The sequence below is a fragment of the Numenius arquata genome, chromosome 5 (genome assembly GCF_964106895.1).
Source record: "Numenius arquata chromosome 5, bNumArq3.hap1.1, whole genome shotgun sequence".
In the NCBI taxonomy this organism is placed as follows: Eukaryota; Metazoa; Chordata; class Aves; order Charadriiformes; family Scolopacidae; genus Numenius; species Numenius arquata.
In genome coordinates, this window is record NC_133580.1 from 56,372,648 (window position 1) to 56,394,185 (window position 21,538).

A 21,538-nucleotide genomic window follows, 5' to 3' on the forward strand; every position below is an offset into this window, starting at 1 on the left:
CTCCTATGATTAGCTTGATCTGTTCTTTACTTGACTTCCCCCCACCCTTATTTCTCTTCCTCTTCCTCTCATTTTTCTTTCTCCACTATCCTTTGTCACAAAAGAAGAATAGAAATAAAGAGCAAAGCACAAAACCAATGGAAAAAATATATTTGCTTTTCTGTTGGAATATAGAGATGTTAAAAATAAACAGGAAAATATCCAACTTTACAATAATTCTTAATAAAAAGTCTAGTCTAGTGACAGTAGTTTTTTATTTAAGGTGAGGTTGTGTTGTCACTGCTGTTCCATACTGAGTGGAGCTATTCACTGCAGGGTTTAGGAACCCAGTCCTCAGTATAAGGACTTGAAAACTGTCCCTTAAGAACTATTATGATGAAGCGCTGCAATTTGCTTTTCAGCATGGACTTGAGGATTTATCATATGGATAGTGGGTAAATCTGGTCAGAAGAGTCATCTAAGACCCAAATTTAATTTACAGTGTAGACATACTCAAAGTAGTATGACCTCATCCAACTTCAGTAATAATTTTGCAATTACAACATGATGGGATAAAAATGTCAAAATTGAAATATCTTTAACAATGTTGATTTGTTTTGCTCTAGTAAGTATACTGGTTTTGGTTTTGCCTCAAGTCTGTGCCACGTAAGTTTGGGAGAGTGTTTTGATACCAATTCTGATGGGGAGAAGAGATCAGCGTTTATGAAAATGAATTCTATTTCTGCGTGTCAAGCCAAGTAGATTTGTACACACACCAAACAGCCTGGTATATGTCAGAATAAGAAAAGTTTGAATTGGTTATGGCAGACTTAATCCTTATCGGGAGTAATTCAGTCATCCTTATCTACAAAGTTGTTTTGCTTACTGTCCTGCATTTACTCAAAAAGCTTTTCCAGCACAGACTTCTACAGTATCTCACACTATAAAAATCTTTACATCTTGAAGACTTCAACTGCAATATATATGGATTTAACCCAGCTCCATTTGGATTCACTAAAACTCATTTTCATCAGACAGCTGTAAAATGAAATGAGTTTGGTGGTCTGTACTGTAGACTTTATTGAATGATAATACTTACCACAAGTAGCAAGAGGTTGCTTAGAAAGGCCATAAAAACACTCCTAACAATTTTAAATTACTGCGTACTCTATCAAAATAAGGCATGACAGAAAGCTAATCTACTAATGGCTAAGAGAAAGATGAGCAACTTCTGTTTCTGTGTTCACTTACTTATTGTCAGGGAGGTATTTGTTTTTCTTGAGCTTAGACTTATTATTAAAAATGACTTTTAAATGGCATGTTTTAATGCTTACAGACATACAGTTGTTCCTTTAGAAGGTCAGGCTTCAGATGTTTTTTAACTACTTTGAGCAAGAAATCAATCTGAAAAGTGTGGAAGCTAATTTCTACCAAGATACTTAGAACCTCCCCATTTCAGCTGAATCTAAATCTCCTGCTGCTGTGCAGTAGGGTGTGGGCCACAAACATGGAATATGGAAAGGAAAAAGTTCCAAGAAGCTCTCTGGAGAGCAAATCTTGTTGGTTTATTCTTCAAGATTAAGGCTCATCTCAAAAGTCTTTTCCAGCCTACATGATTCTATGAGTCTATGATCCACATTTTTCCGAATATGCAGGTTTTCTCTAGCTTTAAATTTTGGACAGTCGATTTATAACGTTGCACAAAGTATTTACAGACAAATCCCTTTTTCACTGTTTTCAAGACCTTTACAGTCCTCAATCACCATCCTTCCTGCAAAATAGGCAAAAAATTATCCGTGTGTCCTGCTAGACAAACTGAGGCACTGGGGCCCCTTGTGGAATGTGATGGTTGATTTGGTGCCATCTCGATAACAAACCGGGGAAACAGTAAAGAAACAAATACTGACAAAGAATGAAGAAAAAAAACCAGTAAGTAGGTCTGTTAAAGCAAAGCCGTACCATTTCCATGTAGTTCAGAAGGGCATCTCTGTTTTCATGCCAGATTGTAAACAGTTCTTCCTCCAAAGGAAACTTTTCGCATCCTACCTCCACGGTAATTTCAAAGCAATTTGTGTGAAGGTAATTAAAATCTGCCATACCTATAGGTTTAAAAAGAAAAAGGAGAGATCATGAACAAGCCATTTAACCCTTAACTGGAGCTTTGCTGTTGCAGTCCACTGAATGAGTCCCTGTGGATGTGGATTAATAAAGTGTAAAGAGTGCACATGGCCAATATATAAAAAGTATTCAACAAAATCAGAATTCTACAACTCATTTCAACTATGAATTAACTAATGGCAATGACAATTCTTTCAGGTGAAAAAGCATCATTTAAAATTATTATTCACCTGACCAAGAAGTAGCAATAGAGAGATAAGGATTGGTTAATCACCATAATTGGATAATCGGCTGTATCAGAGGTGATTGCCAAGGGTCACCAGCAAAGAGATGACCTTTTGACATTTGTATGTTCAAAACTGTTTCTGTACAAAAGACATTGGATATAATTTTCAGAAGAATGTAAGCCGAAGATATTTAAACCTAATTCTCACTCATGCCCCAAAGCTCTCTAAATGCCTAGTTTCAACATAATTATTTGGGGATACAGTTGAGTCCTATTTGAAAACACAACTGAAGCACTGCTCAAAATTTTATGAGCACTGATACTTCATCCATGCCAGTATTTCAGGAATCGTGAAGAGAAGTAAATACTATTATTGGGGAAATCAAATTAGCAACCTAAGCACAAATGAATGGGATGTTTGTCTCTGTCAGTCTGCAGGATAGATTCAAATTCATGCCACTAAGAAATGAGAGCATAGCATTAAGCATTTATTTCTACATTTAAATTTTAAAATTAGAATGATATTATGTGCAATAAATAATTTAGCAAGTAACTTGGTAACTTTTCTTAGGTCATATCAGGGCTGAATACATCCCATGGTATCTGAATATATATGTTACCAACATACATTTTGTTACTAAATCCCTTACAACTTACTTTTTTGCAGGGGTCTGACCTAAAGCAAACTGAAATGAATAAAAATGTTTCTTTCAAACCCTTGTGTCTCATAAAGGTCATATAGAGGTTTTACCTCACTTGATATGATGGTAAAGTGGTTTTACCTCCAGTGAAGCTGTACCACTCAGCACCATTTATAATACCTCCACGTTTTACAAAATTTCCACCACAACGAAGCTCAGATCGGTCCGAGATGACTGGATGTGCATCTGCATAGGCTTTAGCCAGCATTTTAAACATCTGTAATGAAAGGATTGGAAATACATTTGCTTTTACAAACTGTAAACACTGCCATTGCTGCTCGTAACTAGTGCTGTTGTGAGCCCACACAACGAGCCATCTTGCATCCTCGAGGCTGATGGAGGGAGTGAACCTCTGTGCAAGGATATTCTGCCAGGAAGTTTTCACCTGCCGCCTTCTCCAAGGTCCCTCCCTGCAATCCAATATATTTAGCCAGAGATAACATTAAATGCCAGTGGATCTTGTGACACTTGGCTTCAACCTACCGTCTGGGGCGGGAGTAGAGGGCTTGTTTAGTTGTACTTCAAGTCCCAGGTTTCAAAGCTGAAATTAACACTCCCCGTCACGTTTTAGCTTGTGCCCCGTTACATTTTAGCTTGTGCTATTTTTACCCTTTGAAAAATACCTACACCATCCTCAGCCCAACTAGATCTTTGCATCAGCTGCTGCTGTTTAAAATAGACAGTGTCAATTTGCTTTGCACTTATCACTCACACAGGACAACCTGCCAGTTTGATCTCGATGACAGTTGCTTCTTCATGGGGCAGAAACCATTCCTAAAAAGCAGAGGATAGTATGTGGTGATGGTGGATGTCACCACTGACTTCCTATGAGTGTTGATACTGATGAATAGCAGAGGAGTCACCATCCAGAAAGGAAAAGTGACAGGTAGATGTAGTGAAGACAGAAGAAACAGCAGTGATCTGCAGAAACCATTTCTTGGAATCAGGTTCCTGCCATTTTTCTCCAATGTTTATTCCAACTTTGTACAGAAATCCCCCCTCTCCTTTTTGTTTATTTGATCCTCATCTAGAAAAGCTATAATTTCATATTTCAACATTGAAATAACAGCAAATATCGGATGCTACTTGATCTTACTACTCAGCACCAGGAGTTTCATTGCATATTACTTAAGGCAATGTGTGCAAGAAGTTAGGTGGCTAAAATCCTGTTATTAGAAGTGATACTAAAACTTTATCCTTGATGTTCTCACCAAGGATAAAGACCAAAATGACCAAGCACTCAACTTTGGTATAATAATTATAAATGTTTCTAATAATCACAAAGCTGAGCCAACTATGGGATCAGATAGGTGACCAAGGAAAGGTGGAAAGAGAGTGTTATGTAACTGCAAAGACAATTTACCAAAATACTTCTGATGTCCAGACACTGAAAATCCTGACTTAATATAAAGTGCTTTTGCATCTCTCTTGAGTTTCTATGTCTCTAAGTATTGCTCAGCCCAGACAGTTAAGTCTCCTTCAAAGTTTTGCTGGAAAGAAATGGATGTTAATTAAATATGTTAAGATGCACTTTTACTGTTTATAGTCTGGGGCCAGGCCCAATATCTTTAATTTCTACAGAAATTTTGGTCCCAGTTCTGAACCTTCTGTGAAAGATATTTGCTAATAGTTTAGAAGGTGTCTATGTGACTTCTGAGTAAGTTCTTCACCTTGCCCAAAGACATCTGCAGATGTTTTATGTCCAGTGACCAAGTCTCTCTTCTCTTGTTTCACACCAAGAAGCATAAGGCTTTTGCCGGGCCACTAGTCCAAGTGAATGAAGATGGGTGGTAGTGAGAAGAGAATGTGAGAAATCCCAAATCCGATTTAAAAAAAAAAACTTAAACTTTTTAAAAAAACATTAAAATATGCTTGGATAGCAATACATTTTTTATCACATAGCAGATAATGTATGACTAGTCGTGGACCTCAAAAAACCTTAGACATTTAGGCATAATACAGTGGAACAAAAAGGGAAAAAACACAGAAGAATCCTTGTGACTTTGGAAGTGCCATGCTTTATTTGGTAAAATGAGGTCAGTGCTGTTACCTCCACCAGCACTTTTATCCCACTGACTGTCACAGGTTGGGTTTTTCAGGAGGAAGGAAGGGAGTGTTTCCATTCAGCCAAAGGATTGAACTTGACTTGATGTGCAAAGGCATCAGTGCAACTTCTTGTGCAACACAAAGCAACAAGAGCCTGCTAAAAACATCCATCTCCACAAAAGCCAAAAAATGGGAAAGTTCTGGATTAGGTGGGCTGAACCAGATGCAAGAATGTGAGTGTAAGGATGTGGCCTCAGCAGGTACAAGCCTAGGCTGTGACTCAGCTAAAGAAGCTTAAATCTTTTGTGTCTTGGAACAGGTGGCAAGAGGCTCCTTGTGCTCATGAGGGACACAGGGAGGCGGGAGTACCCAGATGCGTTTTCAAACAGGGCAACCTGGTTTGAATATACTTCACAGAATTTGCCTTTTTAATTCCTAGCCATTATCTGCACTACAGCATTTCACCCTGGGCTGCAGCCAAGGATGCAAACTTGCCTGGTTTCCCCTTGCACGGCAACTTCGACAGGTCAGCAGTCAGAACAAGGGTTATGGCTAATGTATGGCAGCTAAAACAAGCTGCTATATTTCAGGGTGCAGGTTTCCTGGCAGCAGCAGCTGCAGATGACATTACTTAAATGCAGGTCACTTCACAGGTACAGATTTTATAACTTTCTGGGCAAAATTTAAAGTGATACAGGTAGTGTTGTTAAGGTAGCTGTGCTGCCTCATTTGAAAAACTGGTTTTAATTGGGGACATCCCCAGCCCTACCCTGTACGTTTGAAACTTCCAAGTCTGTAGCTACCTTCCCATTCTTTGCAGCCACCGACTATGCAGCAGCCACCGACTATGCAGCAGCCACCCGTGTGAGGTCCTCTGTCTCATGATGTCCCAAACCAGGGTTGACAGCAGGGCTGCCCAGCTGTGCACTGCATTGGGATATTGCACTTCATACATGTGACTGCATCATTTCACTCAAAACTCACGTGCTGTCCCTGACTGGAGATGATGGAGTGACCGATGTCCTTCCATCCCACAGGTGAACTGCTTGATAAGGCACACATGGTCATATTCCTCCACCATTCCTCCACCATCTACGTGTAAATTGGGATAGCCCTGACCCAGGTGATGCGATATAAGTGCACAGGTTTATGATTTCTCCTAGTCCTCAGCAAGAGCTTCTGTAGCTTTCATTACCACCCACCAGACATTTCTTACATGGGTTTTTTTACTGTGCAGTACCTGGTCTATTTTACTGCCAAATCACCATCAGACACTTGTAGTCAGGTATTATACAGCTCAGAAAAAATGAATTTATATAGAAAATGTTTACAGTTATAATTATTTAAATATTTAATAGGTGCTGTTGAGAACTGTCACTTTAGAAGCCAGCCATAGACATATTCTCAAAGATAATGGATGCTTCAAGTCAAAGATCAACTTCTGACTATTTTCAACTGCTGTTCATTATATAAAGAACCACTTTTTCTTAAGAGGCCAGGGACATATTTAACATACGCTGGAAGGCTGAAAAACTAGCTGTTCTCCTAGTGGGCATGTCGGCAATGAATACTAGATAGAGGAAACCAGAGGGAAATAGGAAAGATGGCAAAAAATTTCACAGAAGATTTACAGCGAGTCCCAAATGGGGAACTTTCCAGGGACAGAGAGGGAAAAACCATTCCTGTTCATCTGACCTGGAATAAATGTTACAAGGCTGCCACCATATGGCAACAAGCATTTTTTTTCCTACAGGTATCAATAGAAAATAACACTGCTGGCCAGGCTTTTCTTCAGAAAATCAAAGTTAAATATATTGTAGCCTTCATGCTTTAAATAGAAAAAGCCTGGCTTTTACTAACCTGTGCCTTGTTAAGTCATGTTTGGCCTAACAAAATATGGGTAAATCTTTACGTATCAGTGGTAACTGATGCTGTATTTTAAAACACATTAAATAAGTGTATAAATCATATTATATATATGTATATATACATGCATTATATATATAAACATGAGATTTATTACATATTTCATACATACATGCATACATATACAAACATGCATACAAGCTAAATAAATCAAAGTTTGTCACTTGTTAAAAGAAAAAGGTTTTGTAGTTCCCTACATACCATACTGATATGCTCACCGTGCAAAACGAATATTACCTTCTCATCAGGTGTAGGGGAGAACATTTTTTCTTCCATAGGATGCCTTGAATAGTCGTAAGGATAGGTCACAACCAGTTCACCCCCATGGAGGCTTGCAGAGAGCACAAACGGGATTGACCTCAACCACTTCATGACTGCTTTCGTCTCAGGGGCCACCTGAAATCCAGGAGAAAAAAAAAGTTGTGAATAGTCATGCAGTTCCAAAGGCATTTGGTCCTGGGCAGGATGAAGCACAGCAGAGAAGGGAGTGTGTCAGACAGGAGAATCATAAGGCTTTTGGGCTTTTCCATCCCAAAGGTTAATGGGGGAAGAGCGTGAGTTTGCTACAGGGAACAAACGAGACACACTGCTCACTGTAGAAACACTGAAAAAAAAAAAAAAAGAAAGAGAAACTTCAAGGGAAAATAACTTTTTATTACAGTGACACTTTCAGCAGTTCAAAGGGATAAGGGTGGCATTTTTGGCTTGAAAAATTGTGGCGCTGTACCACTACTTGCAAACCAAACTCTTTATCTAATTACATTTCTGAATCAGCAGGATTGACTTTGGATGGATATACTGGAATAGGGGGATCAATTTGTAACTCTCAGCACTTCCTGGAAATACATAGTCCTCTTTGTTATCCTTTGGTCCAGGTTCATCTGCAAATAAATGAAAACTAATGTATACAAAGCACAGCAACGACTGCAATTTACCTGCGGTGAATTGCTGCAGATAAGCCACAAAATTTGTCTTTCTAACAGTCCATACTCAGTGACAGCTGCCAAGGGAGTGGGCACCAGACCCCTAAAGATGCTCAGGCCCCCATTTCCCCCCCCGGCATGCATCTTCTTCATCCCCTTTTCTGAGGAGTAATTTCACGGACCTGCTCGGCTGTTAGTTAATTTTTAGGGGTAACAGTGTCATCTGGTGGCCGGTCTCTGCAAACCCAGACACATGCTGGTGACCTTGGAGGAGGTGATGTTCTTTTCCTTGCAGCTTGTGAAGTTACCAGGGGAAAGCGGGTGAAGGCAGAAGCTGCTAATCCAGACTCTGCTTTGCACAAGAGCAGATATGCGGGTTTTAAAAAAATAAGCAAGATCTCTTATAAAATAAGCAAGATCTCCCGGACTTAGTCCAGGATCTATATAGGGCTGCTAACATGGCATATCACCCCTTGCTTTGATTCCCAGGATCCCAGACTGGCTAATGACTAGTAACAGGAAATCAAGTCAGCAATGTGCAGGAAAAAAACCCACAAAACAAACAAGCAAACAAAAAACCAACCAACCAACCAATCCAAAGGCCTATACATTAGGGTTGCAATAATAGTAATTCCTGCTTTATTTGGAAGAGTCCCTATCCTGCTATTGGTAAATCACAGCTTTGGGGATGCTGTGACATGCTGTGACATGTGTTTGTAACACAAACTTAGGTGTGGAGCAGAGAAAACCACTGTGAGGCAAAGATGCACCATGGATGTATTACAGCTCCCAGCAATGAAGTAGAAAGCAAAGGGTCTCAGGAAAAAGCCATGTCTAAGTACAGTTTTACCTGGAATGATTTAAGACACCACCCTACCAACCCCCACTGCCCAGCCAAAGAGACATCAGAATTAGCCCTGCTTTCAAACAGCAGTCTTGGGCCTCAATAAGAAGATTTTTAAGTTGCTTCTGCAATTCAGTGGGCAAGGGCAAAATGCACAGTTCTCTCTAGAGAGCTCCTAAATTCAGTCCCCCCGAATTAACCAACTTGCTCACTAGATACCTGCATGAGCCATGAGACACTGCTGTGTCACAGAGCCAATGTCTTATTGAAGTGAATGTTGTGGAAAATCAGGAGTTTCAGTGTCACTATTTTTATCCTAATAGCATTTCAGTGACATCACGTACCGTGATTAAGGCTTTGAAACATGCACATCCTGGTTCAGCTCCACCGGATGATATCAGATGGTATCTGTGTCACTCTGGCCTTTGACTATTCATAGACTTTTCCTTTAATGTGGGTTTTGATTTTTTTTTTTTCACCAGTGATCTTGCTTTTTAGTCAGAGGAGATAAATTTTAAAGTATCCATCTCACAAGAACAATTTGGGGCACAATTAGAAAACAGTAAAATTATTTCTGCATAAGTACGGGGAATGGTCACTACCCTTTTTAAACCTGAATCTCATTTCTGTTGATTATACTGCAATTAGTCACTGTCTCCATGGCTTTCAAAGATTTCTTTTTTCTCTTTTAGAAGAAACCAGGCTCATTTTCCTAAAGACTATGCCAGCCTCCACTGGCACAGACTTCCAAATTCTGTTTGAATCAAGCCAATTTAACTGACTTCACTTCAGATGAAGCCTGAAGTCTCTCAGTCTGAGCCCTCAGACCACTTATTACAATAATTCATAATAGCAGGGAACAAAATGCACTGTACAGCAAGGGTTATGGGGAGGCAGGAGCTCTCCTGAGTTGATACGATTGGCTGGGAACTTGCTTTCCATTTTCTGATCTTTATACAATGCCCTGCAATACTCAGATAATTACTTTAATAAGGCAGGTAATAAACACTATTAAGTAAATGAAAGCTGAGAGGCTGGTGTTGAAACATCCAATCTAATGCACTCACATGCACAAGGCCGACTACTGTAAGAGCCATGGTTTCACCTGCTTGACAAAATTGAAGCTCATTACAGGAGAGCTGGTTTGGCTGTCCTGTGATACCACCAGCGGAGGAGAGGGACACAAGGCTGCAAGACTGCTTAGTGCCAGGTTTCTGAACCATGTGAAACTGCAGTCATCAAGGAGATTTTGTGGTGCCATCCAGGTCACAGGCAAATTAGTTCCCTCATTTGTTTTGCAAAGTATATGGGTTTGGAGATGCTCTGAGTGTTGTTTAGGTCAGGATCTATTTTGGGGTCAGGACAGCATCTAGAGGTTCCCTGAGGTTTGGTGCTCTGAGGAATGAACCATTGGACCACCACCTTATTTCAATTTATTCTTCAAAAACAAGAAAAGGTTTGCAGGAGAGGGGATGTATTTATGACCCTGGGTCTGAGGCCACTGAGGCACTGAGGCAGAACTCAGACAGAGGGTGGTTGTGTGCCAAGTCTTCCTGGTCCCTTGTCTGTGGTGACAGACACCCCAGGGTGACCAGGACGCTGCAGCTGGGGCAAAGCTGGGCACAGCAGTGGGAGTCACTGTAGAAGAAATGTTAGGCTGTCTCCATCCAGCCCTCTATAAACTGCTGTGATGTTACACAGCATCTAAGAAAGCTAAATACATGGTTGTAAAAATGACTTCTGCAAGTGGCTGCCTACCACCAACCATCCCAAAGACCATCAGAAGGATGAGGGCAGAAGCAGGACTCAGGGAGGGAGCAGGGAGGTTAGAGCCAGAAAATCCAGAGAGTTATGGGGACTGGGCTGCACAGTGTGAGATAAGCTCACAGCTCGCAATGGGAAAAAGAAGGGTCAAAGCCCTGTTGCTTTGTCCTCAGTGGTGCTTGGGCCTTCAACCCTGCATCTCTGGATGCAGAGAGTGAGCACATGGCTGGAGGGAGGTCTCCATCCTTTTCTTCATACCTTAAACTCTGCTGCGCAGCCACTACTCCAGTCCAAAAGGGCAAAAGCAGCTTTCCTGGATACCTCCATGGAAAACCAAAGGCATTTTCAATGACTTTCTTTTTTTTTTTGGCATGCCAGGCACTCCTGTAGCCTGTCTGCATATAGCTCAGGGGACAATAGAGTCATGAAAGAGCTCCCAGGAGACTGGCACCCTCACTACTGATTCTGCAAAGGGCCATGCAAAGAAAGGACTCTGATGAGTAAGATGTTGCAGATGCAGTTTGACTCATCAGCCATATCTTTGTGGACAGGCTGGTGGCAGTGCTTGGTGGCTGAGCTATACAGCCTTGGAAAGAACTCAAATACGCGTCTGCAAGACAGGGAACATCTCCCTGTAAGTATCTCCCCGTAAGCATCTCCACCAGGAAAGCACATAAATTGATGGTCAAAAAGCCTGGCAGGTAACAGAACTGCAACTGCACGGAATGGCCAACCTTGACAAGGTTGAGAGCAAGACAACACTTGTTTTCAATCAGGAACCCAGTGAGAAGCTGTGACCAAGAGACATGGGCTCTGCAAGAGGGTCTGAAATAGCATAGTGACTCCCAGTAAGGTGTATATGTATATATGAATATGTATGTTTTTAATGCATTTTTTTTATGGTATATTTTTATTTAGCATGTTCTTCTGAGTAAACGTTACGTTATGTTACAAAAGCTGGCAGGTTCCTGACTGAATAATCTTGTTTTTCCCTATGGGAACAGGATGACAGACACTGAACTAAAGTGAGTCATCTTCAGAGAATTGCTGTGAAACACAGGAATCCCCAGCCCAACTCCTGGCTATAGAGGATGAGGAAGAGGGTTTCCTAAAAAGAGAACAGGGATGGCTGCCAGCCTCAGTCCTATGTGGGAAAGCAAACCCCCTGGGAGAGCAGGTAAGACTGTAGTGCAGACAGCTCAGAGCTCACACCTTTCGCACCAGGTATCTGCAAGGCTAGGCTTAATCCTGCTCCCAAGATTCTTCATATTCACTGTTCATTTGTGGAAGGAAACTTTCAGTTTAATATCTGCACATGGTTCTTAGACGTACAGCTATGAAAACTACTATATACAAGTGGGATGAATCAAAACTATTCTCTCTCTAGACTTTTCTCCTAAAATCCCTTTTTTTTAAGATGTTTATATTTGACCTCAGGCTCTGCTCCACATGCTCTCAACTCTTCTTTCCCATCTGAGGCTCTTTACTCTACTTGCATTTTCCAACTCACTGTTATCTGCATTATTCATTCAAAAGTTGGAAACTATTAAGCTTATGACCTTATAGTCATATAGAAATATAGTGACATGAGCTGGGATCTGTATGACTGCATGCATAAAATAGAATAAACTTCTTGAACTTAGTTATGTTGAAAATCAATAGTCTCACTATGCATTACTGAGCTTCTCATAGCTTTGCATCTTCATATGCACCTTATCCTGAGGAAGTGAGGTGCTTTTATCTGGATTTCACTATTGTGAAACTGAGGCATCATCAGAGATGCCTTTGGGATTTAAACTGGGCCTCATATGAGATCACCTGAAGCACAGTAAAGAACCAAAGTATGGTCTCTCAAATCTTCTGCTAATACATCAGCTGCTGAAACAACCCTCTTCCCCATCTGTCTGAGGTTTTGTGCTAGCAATAAAAATTGAATTAGCATAAAATGAGTTTAAAAGCAGAAAAGCAGAGGACCCAATATCAGAACCACTGATTTGGCTTCCTGTGTCTGTTCTTTCATGGGGAACTAAGCTCCATTGCGAGTTGCTAGTGCCAGGGGCTGCTGGGCTGCCAGTGACATAGGTAAGACTGAGCTTTGCATTCCTGGACATCACATGACACGAAACTTAGTGATGATGAGTGTGAGGTCCTGAAGTGCTGCCTCCATCCTGCTCCCTGGGGCTGGAGGCAGCAGCAGCTCTCGCTTCCAGCACTACTGCAGCTTGACAGGCTGTTTCCATTGCTCCAGCTGGTTACAGTCTTTTATAAACATCCTTTTGTGGAAGCTGATGTCACACAGCTTCACATGAAGTCTTTATATGTTTTCCAAGGCAGAATTCACTATCGCATCTAACCTTTGCAGAGCTTAGTGCAATGACAGCCAAATCCATAGTCTTGAACATGCTACCACAGTTTCAATAACTAATGATGAATCATTACACACATGACCCCCTTCTAACAGTCGTTATTCTTAATCTAATACAGCAAAATCCAAATTATCCACAAATTTTTGCAATGATTTGTGACACCTGCCTCGTTGGCCAGACCTACACCATGAATTTTCATGCCAATTCTGAGCCTGTCCAGTTTAGTCCTGCTGAAAATAACCTCAGACCAAGCAATCTGAGTTTCTTAATTCATGAGTTGCTCTGTAGTATATGTGATTTATAAAATCTGTAATTCATACCTTACCCCACCAGTAGGATTGTGGAATGGGGATGTGGTCCAGGCGGGCCCCACGAATCCCAGCTCTTCTGTAAGCCTCAGATGTCAAATCAGGGAAATTTCTGTTCAGGTCCAAGTTCTGAGCTGTCTGTCGTCCAATGACCCATCCATTGTAACCAGCTCCCTAATTTGTAACACAGAAGCCAACCTCAGAATAACTCCCTGTCTCAAAATATCACTTTGTGGAAACTGTTTAAAATGCCATTTTAATCAAGGGGAAGTTTTAAAAGAAGTAAATTGAAAATGTCTATACTGTTAAAAAACCCACACTTATTAATCATTTTTTTTATGCCCATGAACACTAACGCACTCACTAGCCTGCAGGAAGCATTTCACTCACCAGTGATGTGACTCATGAGAGGAACACAGCAGCTTCTTACTCAGCAGAGAGCAGCATGCAGAGTGGGTTAGAGGAGGAGAGAGAGAAAATACAGCTGACGCTCCAAGACAGGATGAGGCAGAATGCAATAACCCCAGACTCACACAACAGACAGAGCTCGCCAGAGGAGTAACACAGAAAAAGAAAGGTCCTATTTTCATGCTAATGTCACTAGCAATAAAAGTGAGCTGAGAAGAAGAATGTCATGTAACATTGAATAGAAATTTTGCTTTCACAGGTTGTCTCCTTTAGACACCAGCTGATCTCTGGGAATTGCCATCCATTATGGAAGTGTGACAACCCAGAAAATATTCACATTTTATTATACCTGCTCTTCTAAAAGGGTAAGAACATCTATTCCACAATATTAAACTACATTTCCTTATAAAATAATTTAACAGTCATTACAGTGAGTCAGTGGGCATTTTGTTCTAGAACTGATAGCAGAGAGTGCTAAATGTGTGAAAAAGTAACAGTCATTCCCACGTCATCGCATACAGGCAGCAAAAATGATAAACATGGCTCTGATTTCCTCTTAGCTCTGTTCACATCATCTTTGGAAAGCAACCTACCACCAAACCAGCCTGGGATTCTGGCTGCTGTTTATTAACACTCCTTCCCATATGTGACACTCCCCTCCCAGTTTGTCCTTTCCCATGGGGAATTTTAGAAACATGAAGCCTTGAATGTTTCCTTATAAAAAGTTTTTTACCTCTTCTGCAGCCAGTTCATACCCATCAGGGTTGAGTGAAGGTAGGAGGTGAATTCTGGTGTTATTAATCAAGGTCTGGACGCGAGGGTTCCCGAGAAGATACTCCGAACACAGATACTGTGCGAGGTATATTAGCAGTTCTTTCCCCACAACTTCATTTCCATGCATATTGCCAATGTACTTAAATTCTGGCTTGACTGTGAAATATGAAGTAATGATGCTTTAATTCGTTTATATCTGAATGGCTTCCAAAAGCCCAGTAACCCAAATAGCTTACTAATGAGTCAGAAAGTTTTATTTACAGTCATTTAATGCACACGTTCCTGTAAATAGCACACCAGTTCCAGGTGAACTTCCCTCCATTATAAGTCAGTTCAGCAACAATTTAAATAGTGTGAAATAAAGGAAGTCCATACTTTCAGGATCCCAAACCGTAAGAGGCAATCATTGCTCTAAGCTTTTGCTGGACTCATCACTAATTGTCAATAAAGAATGCTGCAAACAGAAACATCAAGCCATGGCTGGCAAGGAGCAAAATATACCCCTGGCACTTTCACTTACCTTGGGCAGCTTCAATGCCTTATTTTGTCACAGATCCTAGAAACGACCTGCAGATGTGTAATGTATTACCCCTGTATTTGGAACTGAAATCAGGTCGTGCATAAAAAGTGGCTGTTAGGCTAAATAGCCTTGGAATAAGAGTATTAGAAATATATAACTTCATGATTCCCTGCAGTTATTCTCTCAATTTCCATCCTTCTTTAGAGACTAATGGAAAGTAGAAAATAAATGCACTTTGGAGACACCCTTTCCTGTCTATCCCTTCATCTTCATCTTTGATCCTGGCCAGCCTCGAGCATTAGACGCTGGAGGAGGGCTGGTGCAGAGCTACTATGCCACCTTGCTCAGGCTGGCAAAATCTCCATCTCTAGAGCTATTTCCACTCTCCTTTATGCCGTCTTGAGCAGCATGAAGCAACGGTTTTAAAAGGAAATGCTAGGTAACCTGTTAAGCTACCATCTTTTATCATGGCATATTACAGTTATAATTTAAAAGTGTGATTCACAGGCTTGGTGTTTTCCTGGCAAATGGAGTATCAGCTTAAAAAGACACCTGCAACTTCTTTTCTTTACACAAGAGAGAAAGGATGTTAGGCTAGGAAATAGTAAAGTAGGTCTTTGCTCTATTGAAGACGTATACTAGGATCTTGATCAAGTTTAAAGGCACCTCAAAATACCTCTATACCATGAAGGCAGCATGGCTGAGAGTAAACAAAGCTCTCACCAATCTTCACTGTCTTCTCTGCCTCCCCTGCAGCATAGCCCACAAAGGATGCAGCTTGACCTAAGACTATAATCTCAGTAAAGTATTATGTCAGATGCAGTTCAGTTCTGCTACACAATGAGGCTGCTCTGGTGCTGGAGATAGTCTGATGAGAGCAACCTGAGGCTCTTGGTATGCAGCAGCAGCCATAGCAGTCCACCAGATTTAGTCAGGTACTATATTTGAGCTGGGAGCTGGTAACTGGAAAATAACACCTAATACTCCCCAAGAAAATTATCTGCATTTTGGAGAATTTAGAACATTTAAAAATCTGGCCCTTGCTGTCTTAGTGATGGATCTACAAAATAGACATCAGCACTGCTCCCCTTTGCAGAAAAGTTGTGAGGACTCATATCCTAAAAGGTATTCAGGTGCTATGATAACACAAATGCCTGGTATTATTCACCTGTTACACTGACAGATACTGCACTGACCTGAACTTCTTTTCAGGAGGATTGTTTTCTCTGTTGCATTGCCTTTTTTTGATGGCAATGTCTTTCTGTATCTGAGGCCTTCTCACAATTTGTACGTATTTTAGGATGTGAAGGACAATGTTTAGACTAGGGACAGGCATTACTTGTAGGAAGTGCATAGGGTTTAATGGTACAGTGGTAAATAAAAGGAGACTAAGGAAGTGGTAGATGATGGAGAGGGCAGATCAGTAACAGAAAACTATCCCAACTTCTTCTTATGCTGGACACAAATAAATAATAGCCATATCACTGCAACCAAGTACACGGTCATACATCTGGGAACAAGGAATGTCAACCATGGTCATAAACTGAGGTCATAAAGTTAGGAAATTGCAACCGGACTGTAATTGTTGCAGTGAATCCTCAGCTATGACTGTAATTCGGGAACAAAAAGGAGGACGAATGTTTTTGAATCAATGTTTTTTACAGTTTAACCTGTTAAAAGAACCTGTTTTCATTTGGATAATCTGAAGTTCCTTCAAGCAAACCTGATCAACACTGATATAACTCACGCAGTTCATGATGTCCAGGCTTGGTTGAAAACTCAATCACAAAAAGATCCTTCCCTTCAAAACTGCGACCTATGCTGTACGTTGTTGCAATATGGGAGCATTTAGAAGCAGTCTTCTTCAACGTGCTCACCATTTGGGAATATGAATGGTGTTTGAACTGAATAAAAGTTGCTGGCAAGTCTGAAGGCAAATCTTCCTCAACATCTACTTCTCCTGCAAAGAAAAATTGTAGCAGTGTTTAAAACCATGGTGCTCAGAGGACTGCATGAATGCCTGTAGTTTTCCACAAAATATCTTTTTCGGTAGTAGAACTATAGAAAATACAGCCGCAATCAAAATCTCAAAATCTACGCTGTTTATTGTGGCATATTTTGTCTGCAAAACCATACTAATGCATATGCATGCTGACAAATATTTTGTGCAACCTCCAGTTATAATTTGGCCTTTGGCATGCTTAGCTTATTTTAGTCACAAAACGTACAGATTTTTCCCTTTGAATCTGGTGGATCAAACAGTTTTTATGAGATTCAGCTGTCTTCAGCTATCTGGATCTTCTTCATCCAAACAAAAATCTGTGACAATCACTAATGAGATTATTTTAATGAGCTGTTATGCTTGTCAAGCAATCCTGAATTTAGAAGTGCATTAAAGTTTCAGTTTTTAAATAAAATATTTCAAATATACAGACAGCTATCACACAGGGCAGGAGTTATCTAAATGCACATTAGCAGTCCAAACATCTAGCTCTGAGCTGCCTGTCTTGATGCTCTTTGTATATGGGGGAGAGAAACAGATGCTTCTTGAGCACAGTTTAATTAAGTGTTTAAAATAGGTGGAACAAAATGAGTCACACCTTACAGGTGTCTATAAAGATGACAAGCTGAGCTGACAAGCGGAGAGGTTTTGTGCCATAGACATGTCAAGCTGAGCGAGATGAGACCCTTCCCATCTAGACATGTAAGATGTGTCAGCAGACCTTCCCTCCTTACCTCGCAGCTTTGCCAGCGGGTCAAAACATCCTTCTTCTTCCCCAGCAAAAAAGCGGTCGCAGTCTAAGAAGTAGGGCCAAGCCATATCTATAGCATCAAATGCAGGGAGGCAATTTTTTTTCAGGTTTTCACAGACATGCCTGCAGGGCTTTATAACTTTGTCCTTTTCACACTGCGGGGCCAGCACCGAGCAGCCCAGGAGCCTCAGGTCCGGATTACATTCTCCCTGCAGCAAGTTGTGCAGCACACTGATGAGAATGTACTCAGAGCTGTACTCAATCACTTCTCGAGACTTCTGATCCAGAAAATTAGGATACATCATCTGAGTATAGGCAACATCAGTACAAGAACTTAAGGCGATGTCCACGCATTTTGCTATGAAAAAGAGATGAAAATATGAAAAATAACTTGCTTCATTGACACCCTGAATACTTGAAAGACAATGTAACAAATAACACGTTCATTGAATTTTTTTTGTTGTTGTTCACAGATAGACTGGAGGAAGTTTGGAAGACATTTATATGAATTCAATGTCTAAAACCACTTATAGAAAGATGACAGAAAGCATGCTTGGTCTGGAGATTGATTGCAAACAGATTGATGCAAGGAGATGTCACTCAAAATTCAAATGATGTCTGATAATTTGATGGGGAATCAAGGGTTATCTGATTGATAAGCACTGCTCCTAAAATAAGGTTGATTTTGTTAATTCAAGACATGAACAGCAATGAAAGGGCAAATCCCTGGCCAGCAAACACTGGAGTACCTGGCCCACACGGGAGTTCATTTAACAAATAGCTTGGAAACCACCAAAATTAATAAAGTCTGGTTTCCAAAGGAAAGGCTGTCTCATACTCAATTAAATTTTATCTGATTTAAATTAAGAATACAGTTTGAGCTTATTAAATACTGGAGAATCCATAAGAGAGAAAAATCTCCTGTTGAAATGCGAATTTGCTGGTGTCAAACATGAGGAAAACTCAGATTCATGAATATAGTGTATTCATGATATCACTCTCACCCCTGTCCTTGTCTTTTAGTGTGGATTCCTTGATAAGGTGTGAGATCACATAAAGTTTTTTCTTTAGTAGGTAAAGTATCAGTAGGATATCTCTCCTCTTTGCTTGGCCATGCAAAATTAGTAAGACTTTAATACCTCTGAAACGCAGCCCCTCTGTGAAGCTTGATTGAAATTGCCCAAAGAGTTGAACAGTTCTTCTGAGACTTGGCTCACAGGCAAGAAGGCCCATAAACGTGTTCACATGTATATTCTCATAAATCTGATACACTTTAAGAAATCAGACTAAGAGGTTTTAGGAAGGAAAAATGTTGGTAATACCATCAACCCACTCAGAGGTGAAAAGGAAATAATAGAGAGATGTCTCATCATAAAATTGCTGGCTATTACATTAATGGGCTTATGTTTAAGTCTCCTTCTCTTGCTAATGCCTTTGACTGGTTACAAATACCTTTGTCACAGCAGCAAAATCCTACCTTGTGTGAAAGAGATCATATCTCTAGGAACAAGACCTACTATAGCACCAACATTAGAAAACTTGTCAGGAAATATGGAAGAAATACTTATGGTTTTGAGATTCTCCAAGGACAGCGAGCAAAGTCACATCATACCTTTCTGTACAGTTTGGCATTGACCTGCAAATACAGAGGGGAAAAAAAATGACATTATGGGGCAGGTATCCACGGTACCTCCCTCATGTTAGGAATTTTCCAATCTGGTAGCCCCACCAAGGCTGTTGCAGCTCTATGTCCTGAGGTCCAGCCATACCAGGGACAAACAGGCATTCCCAACAGGCACATATTACATACATACACAAAGAGAGAACACAGTACAGGCAAACACAACCAGCACCAAAAGTGTCATCCCATTCCCCTTTCTGGCTATTCAGGATGAAAGATCATTGATGGAAAAGACAGGTGGATCCTTCCAGAAGCTCAGCTTAGACACAGTGGAACCACAGTAGCTAGGCTCAGTTTACCCAGTATCTGGCCCCCGGATCCACTGATCTCCCAGTCGCCTCATGAGCTGATACACATGCTGGTCTCTCTAATAGCCAACCCAGACCTAGGGTCTCACTGGTAGCCAAGCCCCAGACACCGTGGTCTTCCCAATAGCTGACTTGGACCTCCTGGTTCCTCCAGTAACCAACTCTGGGACCCTTTGGTCTCTTCAGTATCCAGCCCAGGATCACAGCTGCTTAAATACCCAGTTGTCAAATCTTTTGTCCTGTCCACTGCTAGTCCGGCTTGGTGCTTGCTAGCAGTTGCACACATTGACATACACACACAAAGCATGTGCACTCCGGTCCCTCCAGCTGCTGCACCCCAGACACACAAGTCCCTCTGACCTGTGGTCTCACACCAGTTGCTGGTATGTGGAGTCCCATATACCCCCATACACAAAAAAAACCAAAGAGACCCTCACCCAGGCAAAGAGTTGGAAATTGTGTTTAATAAGGAAACAGGACAGACTGCAGTGATCAGGTGCAGGGCATTGGCAAACAAGCACACTGATCAGCCAGTCTTTGATCCACTTTAAAAAGGGAGGACTTGACAATATATCTGAAGTGTGGTCATACAAGAAATCACAGCTATGTTTGAAAAAGACATTGACCTGACCAGCCCTGACAACTTGAAAATATTTCTAGACATGCTTAAAAACCCTAAGTTAGGTGCCCAGGAAATTCCACTAATGAAAATGTAGGTCTTTAGTAATCTGGTTTAGTCCGAAAGTCCACATAAGTCCTTCTGTGCATACCGAGATGTGTTATGGATGTTCCCCTAACAAATCTATTGGTCCCACATAATGCTGTGCCTATCTTTCCTGTAAAGCAATTAAGCCTTCAGTGGATATGAGGGGACGTATTTCTTCCCCATCCTACCTCATCCTACCTTTAGCAATTGCATTTTATAATCCTTTTAATAACATCTTAAACCTAATTATTTTCCTCCCCAACTACTCTCACGGGAAAGCTTTTCCAAAAGCTCACTCCTCTAATGGCTAGAAATTGCCTTTTAATTTCCTGCCTAAAAGTATTTGTGGCCAGTTTATATCCATGTGTTGTTGTGCCAGCATTGTCCTTTAGCTTAAATAGCTCTCTGCGTTCCCTGGTGCATGCCTTCATGGTGTGTTAGCAGAGAGCAATCAGATACCCTTAGCTTTCTATTTACTAGATCAAATAAACGAAGCTCTCTTGATTTGAAGGCATGTGTTTTGATGACCCAGGAGAGACCTCTTTTGCCCCTGTAAGCCAACGATTCTATATTGCTCTTCTCCGACACTGGCAACTAAAGAAAAATACTGCTACCAAGGTATGAAGCTGTTTTCACCAGTTCCTCATAGGAGCTAAGCCACTATGTGCAAGCTTTTTAAACACCAACAAGTCTGCTTTCCTTGTGATGTGTTGGAGATCTAGCTATGTTGCTATTTCTTCTAACTCTCACTGGGGGGACACATATCTATCTTCTTGCTCAGTGAATTGAGCACTTGTCTGTATAGGACCAAATTCATTATGTTTTCTTTTTTCCTACTAAGGAAAGTTTAAACTTCTACTCCCGGCATATTTGTTCAAATGTAATCATCTGCATATGTGTTGCTAATGAGTTGATCATTCTTTAGCCAAAACAAAATCATTGCAATGAGAACAAAATTAGCCCTGGAATTTTATCTTGGAGGAAGACATTTAATTGGAAATGAATCTGGTTCTATATTATGAATTGTCATTGATCCACATTACCTCATAAAATAAATGAGGGATCAGAACTAGAAGAAACAGCCCATCTCCAACACCAGCAAATTGTGGTAAGCAGCAAGCTGGAAAAAATTATATCCATACAGACTGCTCTCCTGGCTTGGTACATTACGCTAATAGCAATAAGCA

The 21,538-nt window shown here is 40.8% G+C and overlaps 1 protein-coding gene across 1 annotated transcript in view; it reads right to left on the reverse strand.

Annotated features, from left to right (window-relative positions):
- Nucleotides 1-21,538, reverse strand: part of CPZ (carboxypeptidase Z) — a 34,720-nt gene that overhangs the window by 3,497 nt on the left and 9,685 nt on the right. The window contains exons 2-9 of the mRNA XM_074147711.1: nt 19,269-19,292; nt 17,640-18,014; nt 16,651-16,863; nt 14,343-14,539; nt 13,214-13,375; nt 7,234-7,392; nt 3,106-3,241; nt 1,939-2,078 (exon numbers count right to left, since the gene is read on the reverse strand). Of these exons, the coding sequence (XP_074003812.1) occupies nt 1,939-2,078; nt 3,106-3,241; nt 7,234-7,392; nt 13,214-13,375; nt 14,343-14,539; nt 16,651-16,863; nt 17,640-18,014; nt 19,269-19,292 (1,406 nt within the window). The remainder of the gene's footprint in view (nt 1-1,938; nt 2,079-3,105; nt 3,242-7,233; nt 7,393-13,213; nt 13,376-14,342; nt 14,540-16,650; nt 16,864-17,639; nt 18,015-19,268; nt 19,293-21,538) is intronic.